We start from the raw sequence: 22178 nt of genomic DNA, 5'->3' as shown, positions 1-22178 counted from the left end.
CTTGGGGGAGCCTGGGCGGGGGGCCAGGAGTCAGGGCTGGGCTGCTCCGGAGCGGCCTGGCCGGAGCCACTCTTCCTGTCCTGCCGACCGGTGAAGCTTACAGAGCCGTCAGTTCTCTGCGCTCAGGTGTTTGGCACGGAGTTTTGCAAGCCACTGCGACAGGTGTCGAGGCCAGAGGGGGACGGGCAGAGTCCTCCAGGAGCTAAGAAGTCCTTGGACCACATGGCCGTGGCCCCTCTGGGGATCCCTGTGCCCGTAGCTCCAGGGAACCAACCCGCCGGGAGCACCGCCAAGGTGGGTGCTGGTCAGGCCGCTCTCTTCCTGCTGCTTCCCCTGCTTGCTGGCCGAAGTGGTCGAGGGGAAAGCACGGCCAAAGGTCCAAAAACTCTCTGAGTCTCAGAGCGAGCTCGTTCAGTCACTAACATCCTCTGCTCTGCGGTGCCCGCCTATGGGAGCAGCGCTGCAGACTCTGGTGACTGCGCACCCCCGGGCCTGTCGGTCCAGGAGGCAGCAGACCTGTCCCCAGACAGGGGTGCCCCAGCGTGGGCTGGGCTGTGAGGGGGACCGGAGGGAGCGGAGAGCATCCTGAGGGGGCACCAGGGACTCAACCTAAGGAGGTTGGAGGGGTCTTCCCATACGAGGTGTGGGAGCAGAGACCTGGAGGAGAGGAGGAGTGGGACTGACAGAGAGGAGCGGAGATCGCATGGAGGTGACAGAGAGCATTGCAAGTTCACGTGCCCGGTCTCTTCAGCCCATACTGGAGGATCCCGCCGGACAAGCCCAGGGGGCACAGGGACGGGTCGGGTCGCATGGATGTCTTTGCTTGTCTTGCAGGACCTGTTGCTGTTTTTCATTTGCTCAAGCTGTGGCCCTTTCTGCCCCCCACTCTCTAAGGACCAGGCATTTTGACAACTGATACTGGCCTCACCTATTTTCAGATTCCCCTGAGTCAAGGCCTCTCCTTGAGGGCACGGGTGCATGGAGGAATCCAGTGGCTTAGTTAGGGTCTGGGGTCTGGCTCAGGTGCAGAGGCCCTGCTCTGCTCCCTATTCTGAGGGCCCCAGGCATGGACGTGCTGGGTTGCAGGTCGTGTGTCCCTCTGTCTCGGAAGTCCGTCCTCTTTTCCCTCTCGCCCTCTATTCTGAAGACATCTGTGTGGCAGGGTGCCTCAGGAGATTCCCTGAGTTCTGAACTCTCTTCTTCCGCAGGGACCAGAGAAAGATGGGGAAGAGAGAGACAGCAAGGATGGCAGCCAACACCGGAAGCGGAAGAAGCGCCCCCAGTCCAAGGCATTGTTCATCCCTCCTCCACCCTCGTCCTTTGGGGAGCCGGGCCCCGGGGGATGCCACCAGAGCTGTCTGCGGTCTCCGGTGTTCCTGGTGGACCGCCTCCTCAAGGGACTGTTCCAGTGCTCCCCTTACACGCCGCCCCCCATGCTCAGCCCCATCCGGGAGGGCTCAGGGCTATACTTCAACACCCTCTGTTCCACCTCTGCTCACACCGGTCCCGACAAACTCATCAGCAACATGCGTGGTGAGTGACACCGGGCACGACTGTGGTCTCTGCTCTGGGTGGGGTGGGCCTGCGGGGGGCCGGGTCCCCTTCCTCCCACCGTGCCGGGCCTGCTATGTGAGCCCCACGGCTGTTCGGGAGAAGCCCAGCACCCTCTGGGACCGGCAGCCTTCTAGGTGCGAGAATTTTACAGCCAGAGAGAAAACACAGGGACTATTGACCCTGGCTACCGTCCTGCCCGCCCTTTGAGTAATTTTACCAGTTTGGGCCAGAACAGAATTCATACACCATACAAATCACCCACTGGAAGCAGATAGTGTTTCTTTAGTATTCTCACAGCCGTCTAATTCTGGGGCAGTTTTGTCACCCCAGAGGAAGCCCCAGATCCACGCAGTCACACGCACCCTGCCCCCACCCCCGGCCCTGAGCAACCACTCCTCTACTCTTTCTCTCTCCGGAGCTGCCCGTTCTGGACATTGTGTATAACTGGGCTCATACCGTGGGGGACGTTTTGTCTAGCTTCCTCCCTCAGCCTCCACGGGCGTCCATGTGACAGTGCGCGCCACGGCCGCACGCCTGTTGAGGGCCCGATGACATCCCGCGGTCTGGACATGGCACGTTCTGCGTACCCGTCCCTCACTTGATGGCCGTTTGGGGCATTTCTGTCCTCCGGCTGCTGGGAGTTATGTGCTCCTGAACACCGTGTGCAGGGTTTGTGGGACATGTTTCCTTTTCTCCCGCGTATGTTCCCAGGGGGGCAGTTGCTGGGTCATAGGGTAGCTCTGAGTTTAACCACTTCCGTCGCTACCAGACCGTTTTCCAAAATGACGGACACGTTTTAAATTCCCGCCAGCGTCGTATGAAAGTTCCAGCTTCTCCACATCCTTGTCAGCCGTCATGATCTTTCTTCTTATGTGACCATCCTGCTGTGTGTAAGGTGGTTTCGAGCTGCATTTCCCTGATGGTTCCTGAGACTGAGGGTCATTCTGTGTGCTTACCGTCTGTCTGTAATCTTTTCAGATCCTTTCCCAGGATTTTGAATTGCATTGTTATCTTTTTATTATTCAGTTGTAAAAGCTTCTTCTCTATTCTGGAAGGAAGGCCTTTATCAGGTACATCGGTTTGCAGACTCTCTCCCATTTGGGGCATTGCCTTTTCATTTTATTTGTGGTCTTGTTTGTAGCACTAAAGTTTTTAATTTCGATGAAGTCCAATTTATTTTTTGTCACTTGTGCTTTCCTCGTTGTATCTAAAGTTTTGCCTGAACAAAGATTGCAAAGATTTGCGTCTCTGTCTTCTTGTAAGAGTTGTATCATTTTAAGTCTTAAATTTATGACTGATCCATTTTGACTTTTATGTATTGTGTAAGGTGGGAGTCCCAACTCGTTCTTTTGCATGTGGCTATACATTGTTCCAGCGCCACTTACTGACAGTGCTGCTCCCAGGGCACCTGGGTGGCTCAGTGGGTTAAGCCTCTGCCTTCAGCTCAGGTCATGATCTCAGGGTCCTGGGATCAAGTCCCACATCGGGCTCTCTGCTCAGCGGGGAACCGGCTTCCCTCTCTCTCTCTCTGCCTGCCTGTCTGCCTACATGTGATCTCTCTCTCTGTCAAATAAGTTAGTAAAATGTTAAAAACAAAAGAAAAGAAAAGAAAAGAAGAAGAAAATGCTGTTTGTTTCCTCTTGAATTGGCTCAGGACCTTGTGGAAAGCCGATTGACCATAAATGACTTGAGATTCTTTTTCTGTTTTTTTTTTTTTATATTTTATTTATTTATTTGACAGAGATCACAGGTAGGCAGAGAGCAGAGAGGCAGCCAGAGAGAGAGGAGGAAGCAGGCTCCCTGCTGAGCAGAGAGCCTGATGCGGGGCTCGATCCCAGGACCCTGGGATCATGACCTGAGCCGAAGGCAGAGGCTTTAACCCACTGAGCCACCCAGGTGCCCCTCTTTTTCTTTTTAATGCAGACATTTACAGCTATGAATTTCTCTCACAGCACTGCTTTAGCTGCATTTCACAAGTTTCAGCATATTGTATTCTTATTTTCATGTATCTCAAAGCATGTTCTGATTTCTTTTTTTATGTCTTTTTTAAAAATTTTATTTATTTGAGAGAGAGCATGAGTGGGGGTGGGATGTGGCAGAGAGAGAGGGGGAAGCAGACTCCCTGCTGAGCAGGGAGCCTGATGCAGGGCTCCATCCTCATGACCTAAGCCAAAGACAGACACTTAACTGACTGAGCCACCCAGGCGCCCCTGGTTTCTTTTTTGATACAGCAATTATTAAGGAGTGTGTTGTTTAATTTCTGCCTCTTTGTGAATTTTCCAAGTTGCCTTTTTAAAATTGATTTTTAATTCTGTTGTGGTCAGAGAATATACTTTGTATTAGTTCAGCGCTTTTTCTTTTTTCGAGGCACTTTTATGGGCTAGAATACATTCTGTCATGGAGAATGTTCCATGTGTACTGGAGAAGAATGTATTCTCCCGATGATGGGCAGGAAACACTGTAGATGTCCGTTATGTGCCATTAGTCCAAGTATTCTACTTCCTGTTGGCCTTCTGCCTGGTTGTCCTGTGCATTATTGAAAGTATTTAAGTATTTAAGCTATTTTTTTTAAGATTTATTTATTTGAGAGAGAGAGAAAGCACATGTGCGTGCATGGCGGGAAGGGGCAGAAGGAGTGGGATAGAGAGTCCCAAGCACACTCCGCATCAGGCACAGAGGCTGACTTGGGGCTCGATTCCACAACCTTGAGATCACCCCCCGAGCCAAAACCAAGAGTCATTCAGTCAATTGACTGTACCACCCAAGCGCCCTTCCAACTCTATTATCTTTTAATTGTTCATTTTATTCTTCAATTCTATCAATTGTTGCTTTATGTATTTATGAAATCTGTTTTAGGTGCATTATTTTTATATAATTGCCACATTTTCCTGATGGCTTGACCTTTTATCATTATGATAGGATATCACTTATCATTATTACAAGAATTTTGTCATTTTCTTGAGTGTATTTTTTGTTTTAAAGTCCCAGTTTGCAGGGGCACCTGGGTGACACAGTCAGTTAAGCATCCGACTCTGGATTTTGGCTGAGGTTGTGAACTCTGGGTGATGAGGTCACCCTGCGTTGGCTCCACACTCAGCAAGGAATCTGCCGGAAACTCTCCCCCTCCCCTTCCCCCACCCTACTCCCTCACTCTTTCTCTGTCTTGCAAATAAATCTTAAAAAATAATAAAGTCTAATTTTCCTGACATTAGTATAGCCATTCCAGGGCTTTTATCATTGTTTTTCACTTGGTCTGATTTTTCCTGTTCTTTTACCTTCACCCTGTGTCTTTGAAAATAACGCGGGTCTCCCACAGACAGCATCGGTTGGATCATATTTTTATATCCAGTCTGAGAAACTGCCTTTTGATTGGTTTGTTTAAGCATTCTCTTTTATGGGCCAGTGATGTAGTTAGATTTATATCTGCCATTCTGCTTTTTATTTTCTATAGGTCTCATGTCATTTTCTCCTTCTGTTCCCCCTTTTCTGCTTTCTTTTGTATTACGTGAATATTTTCTTGTATAACACATCGTTTCCTTTAATTTTTCACTTTTTCTTAGTCATTTCTTAGGAGCTGCTGTAGGACTTAAAACATACATCTTAATTTATCAGAGTATGCTCAGTTGTGTATTAATTTAATAAAATATAGAAACATTGCTATCTAATTCCATTTCTTCTAACCCTTCTGCTATTATTGTTGTATGGATATATATAATATTATGTTATATATGTATATACACACATATATTAGAAACCCAGAAATATGTTGTTGTAATTATTACTTTATATAATACTGTGTTATAATAAAGAAGAAAATAAAGGAAAACAGGGATTATTTATAGGGGCGCCTGGGTGGCTCAGATGGTGGGGCATCTGCCTTCAGCTCCGCTCATGACCCCGGGTCCTGGGATTGAGCCCCAATTCGGGCTCCCTGCTCAGTGTGGAGTTTGCTTCTCCCTCTCTCTCCCCACTGTCCCCCCTGCTTGTGCTCCCTTGCTCTCTCTGTCAAATAAATAAATGAAGTCTTTAAAGAGGGGAAAAAAAAAAAAGGAAAACAGGCATTATTTATAGAGTTTGTTTTATTGCCCTTCTCATTTACCATCACTGATAACTTCATTTATTCCTGTGGATTCAAGTCACTGTCTGGGGTATCCTTTCTTTTCTTTTTTTTTTTTTTTTTAAAGATTTTTATTTATTCATGGACAGAGAGTTCACAAGTAGGCAGAGAAGCAGGCAGAGAGAGGGTGGGGGGGGAGCAGGCTTCCTGCTGAGCAGAGCGCCTGATGCAGGACTTGATCCCAGGACCCTGAGACCATGACCTGAGCTGAAGGCAGAGGCTTAACCCACTGAGCCACCCAGGTATCCCTGGGGTATCCTTTCTTTACTGCAGTGCAACTCCTTTTTATTGCCACACATACTGTATTTCTATATTTTATAGGCCCACAATACATACTGTTTTATGCAATTGCTTTTCGAGTCAATTAAAAAATATGTGATTATAATCTTAGAATTACCCATATCATTACCTTTATCAGCACCCTTTGTTTTTTTGTTTTGATTCACTTACTATCTCTTGTCGTTTGCTTTAAGTCTAAGGAACTTTCTTAGGTGTCTATTATCAGTATGGAGATACAATTTACATAAAATTTATTCCTTTAAAGCATGTAATAAGGTGGGTTTTATTACATTCACAGACCTGTGCAACCATTGCTACCATCAAGTTTCAGAGATAGTCAGCACTCCCAAAAGAAGCCCCACACTCCTTAGCGAGCCACTCCTGTCCCTGCCTCCCACCCCCAGCCATAGGTAACCTCTAGTTTACTCTCTGTCTCTGTAGATTTGGCGAATCTGGACATTCCATATACTTGGAATCCTGCAGTATGTAGTGTTCTGTGACTGTTTCCTAGCATAATGTTTTCAGGTTCCACCTGTGTTGCCGGGTGTGTCAGTATTCTATTCCCTTTTATGACTGAATGATATTCCACCTTTTTTTTTTTAAAGATTTATAGAGGGTGGGGGGCAGGGCAAAGGGAGAGGGAGAGAGAGACTCTCAAGCAGACTCCCCATTGATCATGGAGCCCAACTACAGGGCTCAATCCCATGACCCTGAGATCATGACCTGAGCTGAAACCAAGACTCAAGACACTGAACCGACTGAGCCCCCCAGGCAGCCCTCCCCCTTTACTATTTCTTATAAGACAGATCTGATAGCAACAAATCTCAGTTTTTATTTATCTGAGAATGACTTTATTTCACAGTTATTTTTGAAAAGTAATTTGCTGGATATGATTCCTGGTCGATGGTTTTTTATTTTCAACGACTTGAATATGTTATCCTTCTGCCTTCGGACCTCCGTTGCTTCTGACAAGAAGTCAGCTGTTAACCTTACTGGGGTGCTCTTGCGTGAAGCAAGTTGTTTTTCTTCTTTTACTTTCAAGATGTCTTTCTTTGGCCTTCAGCATTTTGCCTGTGATGGATGTGTCTAGACATAGAGCCCTTGGTGTTTATAGTTTCCTGGATGTATATATTGGGTTTTTGTTTTTGTTGTTTACCAAATTTGGGCAGATTTCAATGCCATGATACTTCACATGTTTTGTCGTCCCTTCCTTGTCTTTCTCCGGTACTCTCATTACACGTATTTTGCGGCACTTAATGATGACCCCCGTTTCTCTGAGGCTCACTCCATTTTTCTCCATTCTTTTTTCCCTTCTTCAGATTACATCATCTCCAGTGATCTAGCCTCAGATTTGCTGATCATTTCTCCTGTCAGCTGAAACCTGCTGTTGGGCCTAATCTTGGTTATTGTGCTTCTTTTTTTCCTGAAGATTTCTTTCTCTTTGAGAGTTGGGGGAAGGGCAGAGGGAGAGAAGGAATCTCAAGCAGACTCCCCACTGAGCACAGAGCCCCATGAGGGGCTCGATCTCATGACCTTGAGATCAGACCTGAGCCAAAATCAAGAGTCAGACACTTAAGTGACTGAGCCACTCAAGCACCCTTGTTATTGTACTTTTTTAATCCCCAAATTTCCACTTGGTTCTTTTAAAAATCTTCTGTCTCTTTACAGTATTCTCTCTTTGATAAGAAATCATCATACCTCCCTTTAATTCTTTAAGCGTGGATGCTGCTGGGAGAAGAAGTCCCTCTCCTTGGGTGCACCTGCCCAGGGTGAGGCACTCCAGGTAGAGCTTCTGTTAATGGAGCTTGGCCTCCGGTGGGGAAGTGATGGGCAGATGCCACAGACTCTCATTGTTCTTACCAATATGTGGTCATTTTCTTAAATGAGTATTTCCTAAAATGCTGTATGCTTTTAGGACAGCTTCCAGAGACTTTAGCTTCCTGTTCTATAAAATAATTTTTAATCAGTTAATTTGTCATCTTGCTGAGTTCCTCTGCCTCTTCCATGCAATGTTTTTTTTTTTTTAATTGTGTGTTATCAGGGCACCTGGGTGGCATAGTCGGTTGAATCACCAGCTCTTGGTTTCACTCAGGTCATGATCTCAGAGTTGTGAGATTGGGCCTCATGTCAGGTCTGTGCTCAGCCCTGAGTCTGCTTAGGTTACTCTCTCCCTCTCCATCTGCCCCTCTCCCCTGCCTCTCTCTCTCACGTAAATAAATCTTTCTTTAAAAATTGTGTTTTATGGGGCGCCTGGGTGGCTCAGTGGGTTGGGCCGCTGCCTTCGGCTCAGGTCATGATCTCAGAGTCCTGGGATCGAGCCCCGCATCGGGCTCTCTGCTCGGCGGGGAGCCTGCTTCCTCCTCTCTCTCTGCCTGCCTCTCTGCCTACTTGTGATCTCTCTGTCAAATAAATAAATAAAAAAAATTAAAAAAAAAATTGTGTTTTATGATGATAAGAAGTTAACATGAGTCTCCCTTAAGCGAATAAGTGCTCAGAACATCATTGTTGATTACAGGGACCACGCTGCACTGTGGACCTCTAGAGCTTACTCATCTGGCTTATCCAACACTTTACGCTCACTGATCAGTAAATACCCACTTCCCACTCCCCCAGCCCCTGGCAACCACCATCCCATTTTTGATTATATGAACTGGACTATTTTTTAAAGATTTTCTTATTTATTTAGAAAGAGCGTGAGCATGCATGCGGGTGGGGGGAGGGGCAGAGAGAGAAGGAGAGGGAGAGAATCTCCAGCAGGCCCCGTGCCGAGGGCAGAGCCTGATGTGGGGCTCGACCCCAGGACCCCAAGATCATGACCCAAGCCAAACCCCAGAGTTGGACACTCAGCCAACTGAGCCACCCAGGTGCCCCTGAATTGGACTATTATGGATACTTACATAAGCAAAGTCATGCAGTATTTCCTTCTCTGTGCCTGGCATGATGTTCTCAAGGTTTATTCGTGTTGTTGCCTATTGGAGGTTCCTCTCAAAAAAAAAAGGTTGACTTGTATTCCATCGTATGTAAATACCACATCGTATGTAAATACCACCTTCTCTTCACCCACTCCTCTGCCGAAGGACATCAGATTGTTCCCAATTGGCTGTTGTGAATAGTGCTGAGTAAACGTGGAAGTGCAGTTATCACTGAGATACTGGTTCGAGTTCTTTTGGATAAATACCCGGGGTGGCGGGGGGGGGGCCACCTGAGTGGCTCAGTCAGTTAAGCATCTGCTTCTGGCTCAGGTCATGATCCCGGGGTCCTGGGATCGAGCCCCACATTGGGTGCCCTGCTCAGTGGGGAATCAGCTGCTCCCTCTCCCTCTGCCATTCCCCCTGCTTGTGCTCTCTGGCTCCCTCTCTCTGTCAAATAAATAAATAAAATCTTGGAAAAAATACCCAGAAGTGGGATTGCTGGATCTTACAGTAGTTCTCCTTTTAATTTTTCAAAGACTCTCCCTACCACGCAGCTGTAAAGAGCCGGTTTTTAGCTGTGCCACGAAGGCAGGCAGAAGGGCCTTATGGTTAGTCTTCCTGAGGCTTTTGTTCTTATTGCGTGTTTTCTAGATCAAGTGGACAGCTCTTTCGGCATTTGCATGGTAAAGGATGACACCAAGATCAGCATTGAACCGTAAGTTGGAACAGACTTAGCACCTGAGGGTGCGTCCTTCCAAGGTGGGGTTGCTTCTACCTGCCCTGCAGGCCTGTGTCAGTTTTCCCGGGGCTCCTTCGTCACAGGAGATCAGGTCTCGCTACGGAGCCTCCCTAAGAGAGAAGTGGTGCACTTCTGTGGGTGTAGGTGGGAAGCTCCCCTAGTATTCTTTCTGTCTAGACATATTATAGCTGGGGCCCCAGGGACAGAATACCCAGGGCCCTGGGGTTCTAGGTGGAATTGGTGGTGGTTTGGTCCAGACTTTTGAGTGTCCATGGAGTGTGGCTGGATAGTATGGCCGTGGGTGTAGAAGCACAAGAGCTATCAGCATGTACTCGGACCCGCAGTCTGTCTCCAGGACTGTCCTGGACCCACAGCGACACCTGAGGCCAGAGATATGGCAATAAGGAAAATGAGAGGAGGGAAGGAAGTACCCCTTTGAGGGGTTTCTGGAATGCCTGTACGTATCTGTCAGGGATGATGGACACTGAACACATCTGGCAGATGGCACGGGGTTTGCATCGGGCAAGGCTGTGGCCTGAGAGAAGGGAACACCGCCCATATCTGTTTCATTTCCCGTCTTAGTCACCGTTGTCTTTCCCGCGTGTCTGTGTGTGCGGCCTCGTTTCAGACACATCAACATAGGAAGCCGGTTTCAGGCTGAGATCCCAGAGCTCCAGGAGAGAGCGCTTTCTGCTGCTGACGAGCACGTCGCTTCTCTGGTCTGGAAGCCGTGGGGAGATGTGACGACCAACCCAGAAACGCAGGACAGAGGTGGCTGAAGCTTTGGGGCTAAATTCCAGCGGGCCCTGCCCCTAGCCGCCCCCTCCATGTCTGAGGACATCTCCTCCCAGTTCTCCCCTCGGCCAGAAGCAGTACCCGGGGTGAGGAGGCGGGAGGGCTCCCCTTGGTGCTGCGTGGCTTCTCCGCAGCTGCAGTCTCCCGCCCACAAGCCCGGCCGGCTGTTCGGCTGTTCGGGGCAGGGTTTGTGCCTGTCCCTCTTGTCCCTCCCTTCCCTCATCCTGCTTTCAGCTGAGACGTGAGGGGGCCGGTGACAAGGAGCCCGCCCCCTGTGCTGTCGGGGAAGTCTCCCTGGCACTTGCTAACTCCCCGTCTCCTCTCTCACACTGCTGGGATCGCTACAGTCACTGAGCTCTGCAACGTGGCCTGCTCCAGCGTGATGCCGGGAGGGGGCACCAACCTGGAGCTCGCTCTGCACTGCCTGCACGAGGCCCGGGGCAGTGTTCAGGTGAAGTGGAGGCAGGGCGAGGGGCAGCGGCCAGGGGTGCCTGGGGGAGCCAGAGCGGCAGGCACATGCCCTGTGCGGTCTGCTTGGGCAGGCCACCGTCCTTCTTCCCGGTGGCTTTGGGATTGGTGTGGTCCTCATGAGCTGCAGGGGTGGGCTCTGTCTGGTGTGACAGCAGTGCCGGGCTCCACCCCATCTCTGAGGTGCTGGGGAGCCGGTGCCCAGCAGACCCAACTCGGGGCCCCTGTGCTCATCAGGTTTCTTACTGAGCTTTTTCTCTTCAATTAAAAACCCATGTATGAAAACTTCTGGTGCATTAGAATTGCTTGTGTCTCCTCCGAGGACCCTCCTCAGTTTGCTGAGTAGTGGGAGAGGAAGAGGCCCATCACCGAGCCAGTGCCACAGTCCTGCTCTTTCTTGAGCTGAGAGGCAGCGGTTGGCACATAGTAGGTGCTCAACGGAGCGGGCAACCCACCTTTCTGGGGTTCCGCTGAGGGCTTGGTAATGTTGTGATGTGGGGGCCGGGACCAGCTTGGGGACCCCAGTATTGGTTTCATGCTCATGTTGTCATCTTGAAATCCTTAGTAAGTTTTGAACAAGGGTTTTCATTTTGTGCTGGGTCCCACAGATGCCACAGCGGTCCTGATGGGTTACTCTGGGGAGCAGGACAAAGTCCCTTTCTTTATGGGCTTACATTTGAGAAGAGCCAAAACAGCAAATACGTTCTGGAAGGTGGCTGGATAGCGATTAGCGCCATGAAGGATACAAAGGGGGCGGTGGGCAAGGGCAGGGCTGTTCCAAATGCTGGTCCTTGATGGCAAGGAACGTGCACCACAGGAGCAAACCCACACAGTCACTGTCTCCTGGTCGGGAGCACCTTCCTGGGAGAGTCCACGGCAGCTGCGCTCAGCGGTCACAGGTGTGGGCTGCTCGGAGGACCCACCGCACTGAGTATAGGGCTGGGGAGAGCCATCGGGAGAGCCGGGAGAGCCGGCGGTGGCTTCGGAAGGAAGGAAGGAACGGAGGTGAGACTCTTCCTCCCCTCCCTGTGTAAAGTAGCCTGTGGCCCCTCTTGTTCCAGGTCGCCCTGGAGACCCTCTTACTGCGCGGGCCCCAGAAGCCGCACACTCACCCGCTGGCCGACTACCGCTACGCAGGTGACTGGGCGGGGCTGTGGGCGTGGTTTCTGCCCGGCTGAGACCCTGTGAAAACAGTCCTGACCGCAAGCTTCGCCTGTGCCTTTTGAGAGTTATCTTGGGGCCTTCACCTGCCTTTCCAGAAAGGCCTTCCCTCTCCCTGGGGTGGTGGGGGGTGGGCGGACGGGATTCCATGGGCATGATTTCTGCTAGTTGCATCCTACCTTCCCCCTTTTCCGTTGATTCCCTCGGGGGGGGGGGGGGGGGGGGGGCGGGGGGGCGTGCCCAGCCAGGAAGGGGATGCCCCCGGGCTGGGGAGGGGAGGAGGCAGACTGAGCTTCAGGGGTGAGAGCGGATGCGCCAGCCCTGGAGTCAGGCAGTCTGGACCCTCACCCAGTGCAGGCCTCCATGGCTGCCTTGGTGAAGCACGGATCGTGAGGGCCCTACGTGCTGAGGTTTTGTGAGGGCTGTAGCTGATGAAGCAAATAAGAATGTTCGACGCACGATCATGCTTAGTGATGGCAGCTTTGGGAAGGAGGGTGGTCTGCACGCCAGCCCCGTCCTGTCCCCATGCTTGGCTCTTTCTCTGATAGGTTCTGACGTCTGGACCCCCATGGAGAAGAGGCTTTTTAAGAAAGCATTCTGTGCCCACAAGAAGGACTTCTACTTGATTCACAAGACGGTAAGGTGAACATGGGTGCGCTGGCGCAGACTGGGCCTCCCCTTGCGCAGCTGAGCCCAGCTGGAGCAGAAGGCCCTGCCAAGGAGACCCTCTGCTGGTCTCAACCACAGTTCATCATTTTTAAAAGGACATTGTTGTGAACACCTCCAAACAGTACAGAAATGCGTCGTCAGTGCTCAAATAAACGAACGCTCCCATTCTCAGCTTGAGGAATGCTCTGGTAAAGGCCTCCGTGTCCTCCGCAGAGCCTCCTCCCGGCGGCTAACCTTGGCCTGTCTGCTTGTGAGCCTCAGGCTTGGCGCTGTCCGTATGGCTCTCTTGCTCGCCCGTGCGTGTCCTTACGAAGGCCGTGATCCTTCTACACCAGATGTCCTGCAGGGTTGTTCTTTCGTTAACCTGATGACCACCGACCGGCCCGTGATCCAAGTGTAACCTTGGATGTTTTCGTGTACTTAGCCCACACAAGACCATCACCACAGTCAAGATCACGTCTGTCCCCCCCGCCCATTTCCCACACCCCTTGGTCCTCTTTCATGCCACCCCTGTCCCTAGTCAACTCCTTGTCTCCTTTCTGTCCCTGTAAATCGGTTTGCATTTTCCAGAGTTTTCTTTGAGTGGAATCATCGTACGACACATGCTCTGCTTTGGCTCCTCATGCTCAGCATCCCCGAGCTCCATCCGGGAGGCCGAGTAGCAGTCACTCACCCCCGTTCATTGCCGGGGACAGTGTCGCTGTGTGGGTGTACCACCGGCGATTCAGTCTGTTGCCTGTGGACGTCTGGGTGGTTTCCAGACACCGGCGCTTAGAGATGAAGCCGCCGTGAGCCCTGAGGTGCGTGGCAGGCTCTGTCAGCACTATTTCCCTGCGGGGTGAACGCCTAGCAGGGGGAGGAGAGAGGAGGGTGAGGGTCACGTTTCACTTTGAAGGAAGCTGCCAAACGGTCATCCAAAGCCATCGTGGCACTTCACATGCCCACGGGCGGCTCAGGAGACTTCTAGGGGCCCCACGCCCTCCCCAGCGCGCCCCATGGCCAGGCCTCCTCTCATCGCTGTTCTGAGCTCACGGCCTTCGCTCCCTGCGCTTCTGAGGGACTGACGAGGCCGGGCATCTTTCCGCTGGCCTGTGTGCCATCCCGCGCCTCACGTGCGGAGCTGTCTGCTCCCAGTCTCTTGCTTATGTTTTTTTGGGGGATGGGTGTTTGTGTTTTTATTAAACCATGGGAGTTCTTCGTTCCGAGCCAAAGCTCTTCTTCTAGACACCTGCCCTGCACGTATTTGCTCCTGGTCTCTGACTTCTCAGTGTCTTTTCTGAAAAAGTTTCAGACGCTGAGTCAGCTCAGTTCATTAATTTTTCTCTTAGGGACCATGGTTCTGGTGGCGTCTCTAAGAAAGCTTTGCCTACCCAAAGTCACCAAGATTTTCCCCTATGTTTTCTTTATAAGCTTTATGTGTTTTCAGTTTTACGTTTAGATTTATGACCTGTTCTGGGTTGACCTGCCGTGCAAGGTACAGAATGGGGTTCATTTTCCGCACACGCACGTTTAATCCTTCTAGTACCTTTTGTTGAAAAGACTGCATTTTCTGCAGCCAACAGCCTTGGTACTTCGGTCAAACATCAGTTGGCCATATACATACGTGTTTGTTTCTGGGCTGACCGTTTTGTTCAGTTGGTCTGTTTGTGAACTGTTAAGCTGTTACCATGTTCTTTATTGCTGTTGATTTATAATAAGTCATGAAAGCAGAAAACGTTTGTTCTTTAACCCTGTTATTCTTTTTCAAAGTGTTTTCTATCCTGGGTCCTTTGCATTTCCATGTGAATTTTAGAATTAGCTTGTCAATTTCTTTAAGAAAATTTTCTTTAAGAAAATTTTGATAGGCTCTTGTCTGGTACGGCGTTGACTCTCCAGGTCAATTGCAGACAATGGATATCTTAACAGTGTTTAGTCTTCCGACCAGTGAACAAAGTGTATTTGTTTATTTAAGTCTTCAATCTCTCTCCATGGTGTTTTGAAGGTTTGGGTGTATAGGTGTTATATCCTATTTATTCCTAAGTATTTCTACTTTTTATGCTGTTATGGAAGGCTCTTTTTAATTCTGATTTCCAATGGTTTCTTGCTAGTATATATAGAAATAAAATTGAAATAATACTGATCTTATGTTCTGCAGTCTTGCTAAACTCATTTATTCGTTTTTGTAGCTTTTTTGCAGATTCTGTTGGATTTTCTACATAGACAATCATATCATCTACAAATAAAAACACTTATTTCTTCCTTCCCTTTCATCTCTTCTTGCCTCACTGCACTGTGGAACCTCCAGTAACTTGTTGAGTAGAAATGGTGAGAGTGGACCTTCTGGACTTGTTCATGATCTTAGCGGGAAACCAGCCCCTCTTTTCCCTCCTAAGTATGACATTAGCTGTGGGGTCTTTCCAGATGTTGCTTATCAGGTTGAAGAAGTTCCTTTTATTCCCAGTTTGCTGAGAGTTTGTTTCGGTGAAGGATATGAGGTTGTATCGATAGTGCTTCCTTAGCATCTGTGGAGATGCTCATATGGTTATTGTTTTTCATTTTAGCATGACCAGCTACACCGATTTGAGATCGTTAAATCGGCCTCACATTTCTGGGATGAGCTCCACTTGGTCCCGATGTCTTGTCCTTTGTATATATATTGTTGGATTCTATTTATTTATTCTATTTATTTATTCTTTTTTGTGTAGAAGTTTTCGTCTGTGTTCAGGATGGATATTGGTCTGTAGCCTTTTTTACTTGTAGTGTCTTTGGCTTTCTTATCAGGGCAACGCGGCCCTTACTGAACGAGTTGGGAAGTATTCCCTCCTCTTCGGTTTTTTGGAAGAGCTTGTTTAGAATCAGCTTTATTTATCCCTTAAATATTTGGTGGTGAAGTCACCTCGGCCTGGAGTTTTCTTTGTGGGAAGGTTCTGAAATGCAAATTCAGGTGTTTCATAAATGTAGGGTGATTCGCGTTGTCACATCTTCCTGAGTGAACTTTCATAGTTTTTCTTTTGAGAAATTTGTTCATTTCTTCTAAGCTGTCTGATATATTAGCAAAAATTGCTCGTAATAGTCTCATATTGTCCTTTTTATATTCATTGACTATAGGGATGTCACCTCTCTCATTCCTGATACTGGTAATTTGTCTTTTTTTTTTTTAATTTTTTTCCTGACCAGTCTGGCTAGAGATCCATCAAATTTATTGATTTTATTAATTTTTCCTCAAAAAGCAGCTTTGGCTTGTTGATATTTTTTCTGTTTAATTGATTTCTGCTCTGCTGTTTATTATTTTATTTTTTCTGCTGCTTTGAGTTTAATTTGTTCTTCTTTTTCTAGTTTCGGAAGGTGGAAAATGAGATCATTGTTATGAAACCTTTCTTCTTCCCTAATATAGGTATTTGGTGCTATAAATTTTCCTCAGAGTACTGCTTTGATACATCTTGGTATGTTGGGTTTTCATTTTTACTCAGTTCAAAGCTTTCACTTCCCTTTTGATTTCTTTTTTGAGTAAGTTTATTTATTTATTTTAGATTTTATTTATTTATTTATTTGGCACAGAGAGAGAGAGATCACAAGTAGGCAGAGAGGCAGGTAGGCGGGGGGTGGGGTGGGGGGGGAAGCAGGCTCCCCGCCGAGCAGAGAGCCTGACACAGGGCTCCATCCCAGGACCCTGAGATCATGATCTGAGCCGAAGGCAGAGGCTTAACCCACTGAGCCACCCAGGCGCCCCTGACCTATGAGTTATTTAGAAGTGTGTTATTGAGTCTCCAGATATTTTAGGATTTTCCAGAGTTCTTCTGTTACTGACTTTTAATTTAATGTCACTGTCGTCAGAGAAATACTTTATGTGACTCAAATCCTTTTAAATTTTTTGATCCTTGTTTATTGCCCAGAATATGGTCTACATCTTAGTACGGGTCCCGAGTACTCTTGAAGAAGGTGCATTCTGCCGCTGTTGGCTGGAGCTCTAGAAATACCAGTTCAAGATGGTCGATAATGTGGTTTGGGTCTCCCATACCTTTACCATCTCCTTGTTCTAGCCATTATTGGGAAGGGGTTATTAAAATATTTGGCTGTAACTGTGGATCTATTTTTCCCTGTGGTTCTCTCAAGTTTTTCTTCGTGTATTTGAGGCTCTGAGTTAAGTGCGTAAACATTTAGGATTCTTATGTCCTCTTGATCAGTTGTCCTTTTTATCATTATAAAATGATTTCCTCTATGCCTGGTATTATTCATTGCTCTGAAGCCTATTTTTCTGGTATTACATTATTATATATATTATATTATATAAGAAAGCCAACTATTCCAGCTTTCTTATAATGGGTGTTTGCCTGGTATATCTTTTTTCATCTTCTTACTCTTAACCTATTCGTGTTTTTATATGGAAAGTGTGTTCTTATAAGTAGCATGTGTTGGATGGTGCTTTTAAATTTGTTTTAATTGAAGTATAATTAATATACAGTATTATATTGATTTCAGGTGGACAATATAGTAATTCAGCACTTCTGTACATTGCTCAGAGCTCATCAAAATAAGTGTGCTCTTATCCCTGTCACCTATTTCCCCCATCCCCCCACTCACCCTCCATCTGAGAACCACCAGTTTGTTCTCTGTGTTTAAGAATCTGTCTTTGGGGTGCCTGGGTGGCTCAGTGGGTTAAAGCCTCTGCCTTCGGCTCAGTTCATGATCCCAGGGTCCTGGGATCGAGCCCCACATTGGGCTCTCTGCTCGGCAGAGAGCCTGCTTCCCTTCCTCTCTCTCCCTCTGCCTATTTGTGATCTCTGTCAAATAAATAAAATTTAAAAAATCTTTTAAAAAAACAATCTGTCTTAACTGTCTTTTTTCTTTTTTTGTTTGTTTTGGTTTCTTAAATTCCACACACGAGTGAACTCATATGGTGTTTGTCTTTCTCTGACTTATTTCGCTTGGCATTATACTCTCCAGACCCATCCATGTTGTCATAAATGGCCAGATTTCATTCCTTTTTAGAGTTGAGTAATATTCTGTTATACGCTTTAAAAAAAAATCCAGCCTTGGGGTGCCTGAGTGGCTCAGTCGGTTAACCTTCTGCCTTCCACTCAGGTCGTGATCCCAGGGTTCTGGGATCGAGTCCCACATCGGGCTCCCTGCTCCATGGGGAGCCTGCTTCTCCCTCTCCCTCTGTGATCTCTCTCACTTTCACACTCTCTCAAATAAATACATCAAATCTTTTTTTTTTTTAAATCCATTCTTTTAATGAGGGCGCTTAGACCATTCACATCTAACTTGATTACCGGGCTGGTGAGCTTTAAGTCCGGTGCCTTGCTGTGTGTTTGCTGTTTGACTCATCTGTTCTTCGTTTCTCCTTTCTGCAGTTTTTCTGCTGCCTCTTGGATTAATGTAGCAAAGTTTAGGATTCCATTTTATCTCCTTTGCTGGCTTATTGACTACAACTATTAGTTTGGTGGTTGCTTTAGGTTTTATACTGTGGGTTGTTAACTTATCAGGGTAGAACCTGCAAGTGATTTGATAGAACTCCATGTGCAGCCTGAGAACCACAGAGTAGCGGCTTCTTCTCTCCTCCTGACCTTTATACTCTTACTGCTATGCCTTCTCTATATGTTATTAACTGTGTAATACCTTGTTACTGTTTTTGTTTGAACAGCCAACTATGTTTAGAGAGATTTAAGATACAAAGCCTTATATTTTTACCCACATAGTTACTATTTTTACTGCCTTACATCACTGTGTATAGAGCAGAAACAACTTGATCCTTTTGGATATTGCTTTTAGGTTTTTAATGGCAGTATCAGAACAGCTTTTTTTTTTTTAAGATTTTTTATTTAACTATTTGACAGAGAGAGAGAGATCGCAAGTAGGCAGAGCAGCAGGCAGAGAAAGGGGGACGCAGGCTCCCCGCTGAGCAGGGAGCCCGATGCGGGGCTCGATCCCAGGACCCCGAGATCATGACCTGAGCCAAAGGTAGAGGCCCAACCCACTGAGCCACCCAGGCACCCAGAACAGCTTTTCTTCTAATTATTTCTAATTTCTCATTTTTCTAATTATTTCTAATTATTTCTATTATTTCTAAATAATTATTTTCTAATTATTTCTCATTTCTGAGGCAAAATCCTTCTCATTCCTCTACCAATGCCACACGAATTAGGAGGTTTTCCACCCCCAGCTGGTGGGGACAGGCACTGTTTCTGGCCCCTGAGAGCCACAGGCAGCTTTCCCTCCGATCCTTTATGATGGGTCTTTACCTAGTATTGGGTTCTCTTCACACGCATGGCCCTGAATCCCTGAGGGGAACTCTGTCCAGATCTCTGGCATTTTTCTCCATGCCGCTGTCTCCTCTACTGTCCTTTGTCCTGTGGACTCTTGCCACCTCGGTCTCCCCAGGCACTCAGCTTGCTCTCAGCTCAGGAGTCTGCTGGGCTCTGCCTGGGTCCCTCCCCCTTGGCTGTGGCCTGGAAACCATCCCAAGGTAGTGGTGTATTTTCTGCCTCTCGGAAAGCTGTTTTCGGACTGATGCCTGGTGTCTTACCAACCACTGTTTCCTGTGTCTTCTCGTTTCGGCTGGGAGGGAGACCCAGCTCCTCCTGTTACCCTGTCTTGCTTGGAAGCACAAGTTCAGCTTCTTGGCTTTTTTTTTTTTTTTTTTAAACTTAGTGCCATTTCCTAGAAGGACAGGGGATGTGCTATTTTGACTCTTACTTTGTGAAGACCCACACAGCTCAAAAAAACTCAGAGAAGGAATGTTCTGAAGTGAGCTCCAGATACTAAATGGCCAGTTGCATTTACCTGAGAAACGTTGTCTCTGGGGCAATGAAACTTTTCCATCCTGTTTTGTTTTCACAGAAGGTATTGTGAACGGGATCACTTCTTAGTGGAGGGAGGAGCACATGGTGGGGGTCTGCACGGCCAGGATCCAGCCCTGCCTTCAGAGCCCCTTCCTTCTCTCGTGGGCCACTTCCTCTGGACTCCACGGCCCTGCATCACTGTCCCAAAGGCTGTGTGGTCCCTACTGCCTCAGGGCATTCTGTTGTCATTGGTCCCAGCTGGCTCCTAGGCGTGATTTCGCTGTGAACACCCTAGTAGTACGCCTTCCGATGCACCTTCCCACAGGGTAGGATCCCTGGGATGGACCTGCCCCCTGGCGTGTGCAATGCTGACCCGTGCTGGTGGCGGTGGCTGCAGTCTGAGCCGCTTGTCACCTGTGAGGACTTGTGATTCTCTGCTCCTTGCACCAAAGGGGCACGCCAGGCCATGCAGAGAGACATTTCAGGAAGGCTTTCCAAAAGTGGCCCCATGGGGAAGGGATTCGGGGTGTCAAGGCAACACTCGAGGCTGCTCATGGGGTGTTGTCCATAGTCGCCTTCCATTTTTCCCTCGCTAGATCCAGACAAAGACTGTAGCCCAGTGTGTTGAGTATTATTACATCTGGAAAAAAATGATCAAGTTTGACTGTGGTCGAGCCCCAGGACTGGAAAAGAGGGTCAAGAGAGAGCCAGATGAGGCAGACAGGACAGAAGCAAAGGTAGAAGGTCCAGGGGAGGTGGGGCTGGAGTTCCGCCCAGATCTGATCGGGATGCCGCTGCCCGTCAAGCCAGGGAAGGGGGAAGGGCGCCCCCTGGGAAGGGCTTCCCTGCCAGGTCAAGCGGCTCCCTGAGAAGCGTGGAGGGTTGGCACCCTTCCGTTGTCGTTTCTGCCCCTCTGCAGGTCACTTGCAGCCCTCGGGAGAGACCCAGCCACCGTCCTACTCCTGAGTTCAAGATAAAGACCAAGAGTTACAGGAGGGAGTCCATTCTCAACGCCAGCCCGAATGCCGGCCCCAAGCGGACCCCCGAGCCCCCGGGGAGCGTGGAGGGCCAGGGTGTCTTTCCCTGCAGAGAATGTGAGAGGTGCTAGCCCTGTCCCTGGATGCGCCCACACCACCTCCTTTCTCCCCCCGGCCCCCCACCCCCGGCAGCTGCCCTTGGGCCACCGCCCCACCCCCCACCCCGCTCTGACCGGTGTCGTTCTGGTGACTCCTCAGGGTGTTCGACAAAATCAAGAGTCGAAATGCCCACATGAAGCGCCACCGGCTTCAGGACCACGTGGAGCCCATTGTCAGGGGGAAGTGGCCCGTGAAGCCCTTCCAGCTGAAGGAGGAAGAGGAGGAGGAAGAGGAGATAGGGGCTGACATCGGCCCCCTGCAGTGGTGATTGGGGCGGGGGCGGGGGCTGGGGCGAGGCCGCAAGTCTGGATGGGGGCCTCCAGCCTAGTCACCTATGCCCTCGGCCTCTCCAGGGGGTTTGGGGCACCCCTCTGCCTGCCCCCCATCCTTACTGTCCCTCCCTGGCCAGCGCGGCTTGGAAACATGGCGGGGATTTGGCTAGAAGTCGGCCAGAGGGGCTCCCAGTCGTCAGACTACTGTTGGCTGGTGCCAGAGGCTCTGTTCTCTTTAGGTGTTAGTCTCTCCCCTTCTTTCAGTTCCACTCCTTGGAGAGCAGGGAGGCTTGGGGAGGGAACGAGGTAGATCTGGGTAGCTCTTAAATCTTCGCCTCAGTTTTGGGGTTTGGTTACATTTGTTCGATAAGGCCAAGACGTAGAGAATCAGTGGGAAGATACTTTCAGATCTCCAACATGTGGGGCCTCCTCACCAGGGGAGTCTCTCTGCGTTCCAGATTCAGTCCCTAGTCTTGCAATGACTTGTACATTGTTAGGTTTTTTTTTGTACGTGTCGACTTGTAAATCTTATTAAATTGGGTTCTTGAGCAGCTGTCTTCTGGCTTCCCTGGCCTGTTGATCCGACAAAGGCGTTTGAGCCCCTGCTACTCACTGGAGCCACGGAGATGAGTCAGCAGAACCCCCATCCCGAAGGAGAGAAGCCAGGGGCCCCATGCGCTCAGCCAGCATTTAGCAAGCACCTACCATAGAGCGTAAGCCCCACGGAGCCTAATCTGTGCAGTGGGGCTACAGGGACGCAGGAGGAACAGAGCCCCTCTCCTCGCAGAGCTTCCTTCGTCAGAGTGGGAGAGTCGCGGTGATAAAGGAATGGAAAGGGGATTTGGGATATGCAGGGACACGCAGGCTCTGGTGCAGGGATGCATGGTGGCCCCCCTGGGGCTCAGCTGTGAGGTCAGGAGCACCCATAAGGGGCCTGCCGCAGCCGCAACAATCACCTCTTTCTACTCCAACACCCAGACCTCCGGAGGCTTCGGGGTAAGAGAGCACGCCCCTCCCTGTCCCTTCCTCCTGTCCCTTCAGAAGAGCCAGGAGAGCTGGTAGCAGCCCCCAGCAGGATGCCTCTCTTGTCCTGCTGGCTGACTGTAGCCCCTGCCCTTTCTCCACCAATCCCTGACAGCTGGAAGAAAGACAGCCACGGTTTTCCCGGACACTCCGGCTGTGTCTCCAGGAACCGGGGGAACCCAGTGTTATCCCTCAAGTTTGTTGCCACCAGGTCAAAACTGGAATTTGGTTTGCCAGAAAAAGAAGGGGACCCAGAGAGGGCTACTGGGCAGGGAGACAGTGTGTCTACCAC

General features: G+C 49.1%; 1 protein-coding gene across 5 annotated transcripts in view; it reads left to right on the top strand.

The window, feature by feature from the left end:
• The window catches only part of ZNF541 (zinc finger protein 541), a 42226-nt gene extending 20806 nt beyond the window's left edge, over positions 1-21420 (top strand). For all 5 annotated transcript variants that reach the window (XM_047712483.1, XM_047712486.1, XM_047712485.1 and 2 more), the window contains 10 exons: positions 127-294; positions 1209-1533; positions 9514-9577; positions 10230-10372; positions 10744-10847; positions 11926-12001; positions 12574-12662; positions 20052-20192; positions 20375-20556; positions 20691-21420. In XM_047712483.1, the coding sequence (XP_047568439.1) occupies positions 127-294; positions 1209-1533; positions 9514-9577; positions 10230-10372; positions 10744-10847; positions 11926-12001; positions 12574-12662; positions 20052-20192; positions 20375-20556; positions 20691-20859 (1461 nt within the window). In that variant the 3' untranslated portion in view covers positions 20860-21420. The remainder of the gene's footprint in view (positions 1-126; positions 295-1208; positions 1534-9513; positions 9578-10229; positions 10373-10743; positions 10848-11925; positions 12002-12573; positions 12663-20051; positions 20193-20374; positions 20557-20690) is intronic.
• The last annotated feature ends 758 nt before the right edge of the window (positions 21421-22178 follow it).

The sequence above is a fragment of the Lutra lutra genome, chromosome 17 (assembly GCF_902655055.1).
Source record: "Lutra lutra chromosome 17, mLutLut1.2, whole genome shotgun sequence".
NCBI classification, from domain to species: Eukaryota; Metazoa; Chordata; class Mammalia; order Carnivora; family Mustelidae; genus Lutra; species Lutra lutra.
The sequence above is the reverse complement of the archived record's forward strand: the minus strand, read 5'-3'. Positions and strand labels throughout refer to the sequence as shown.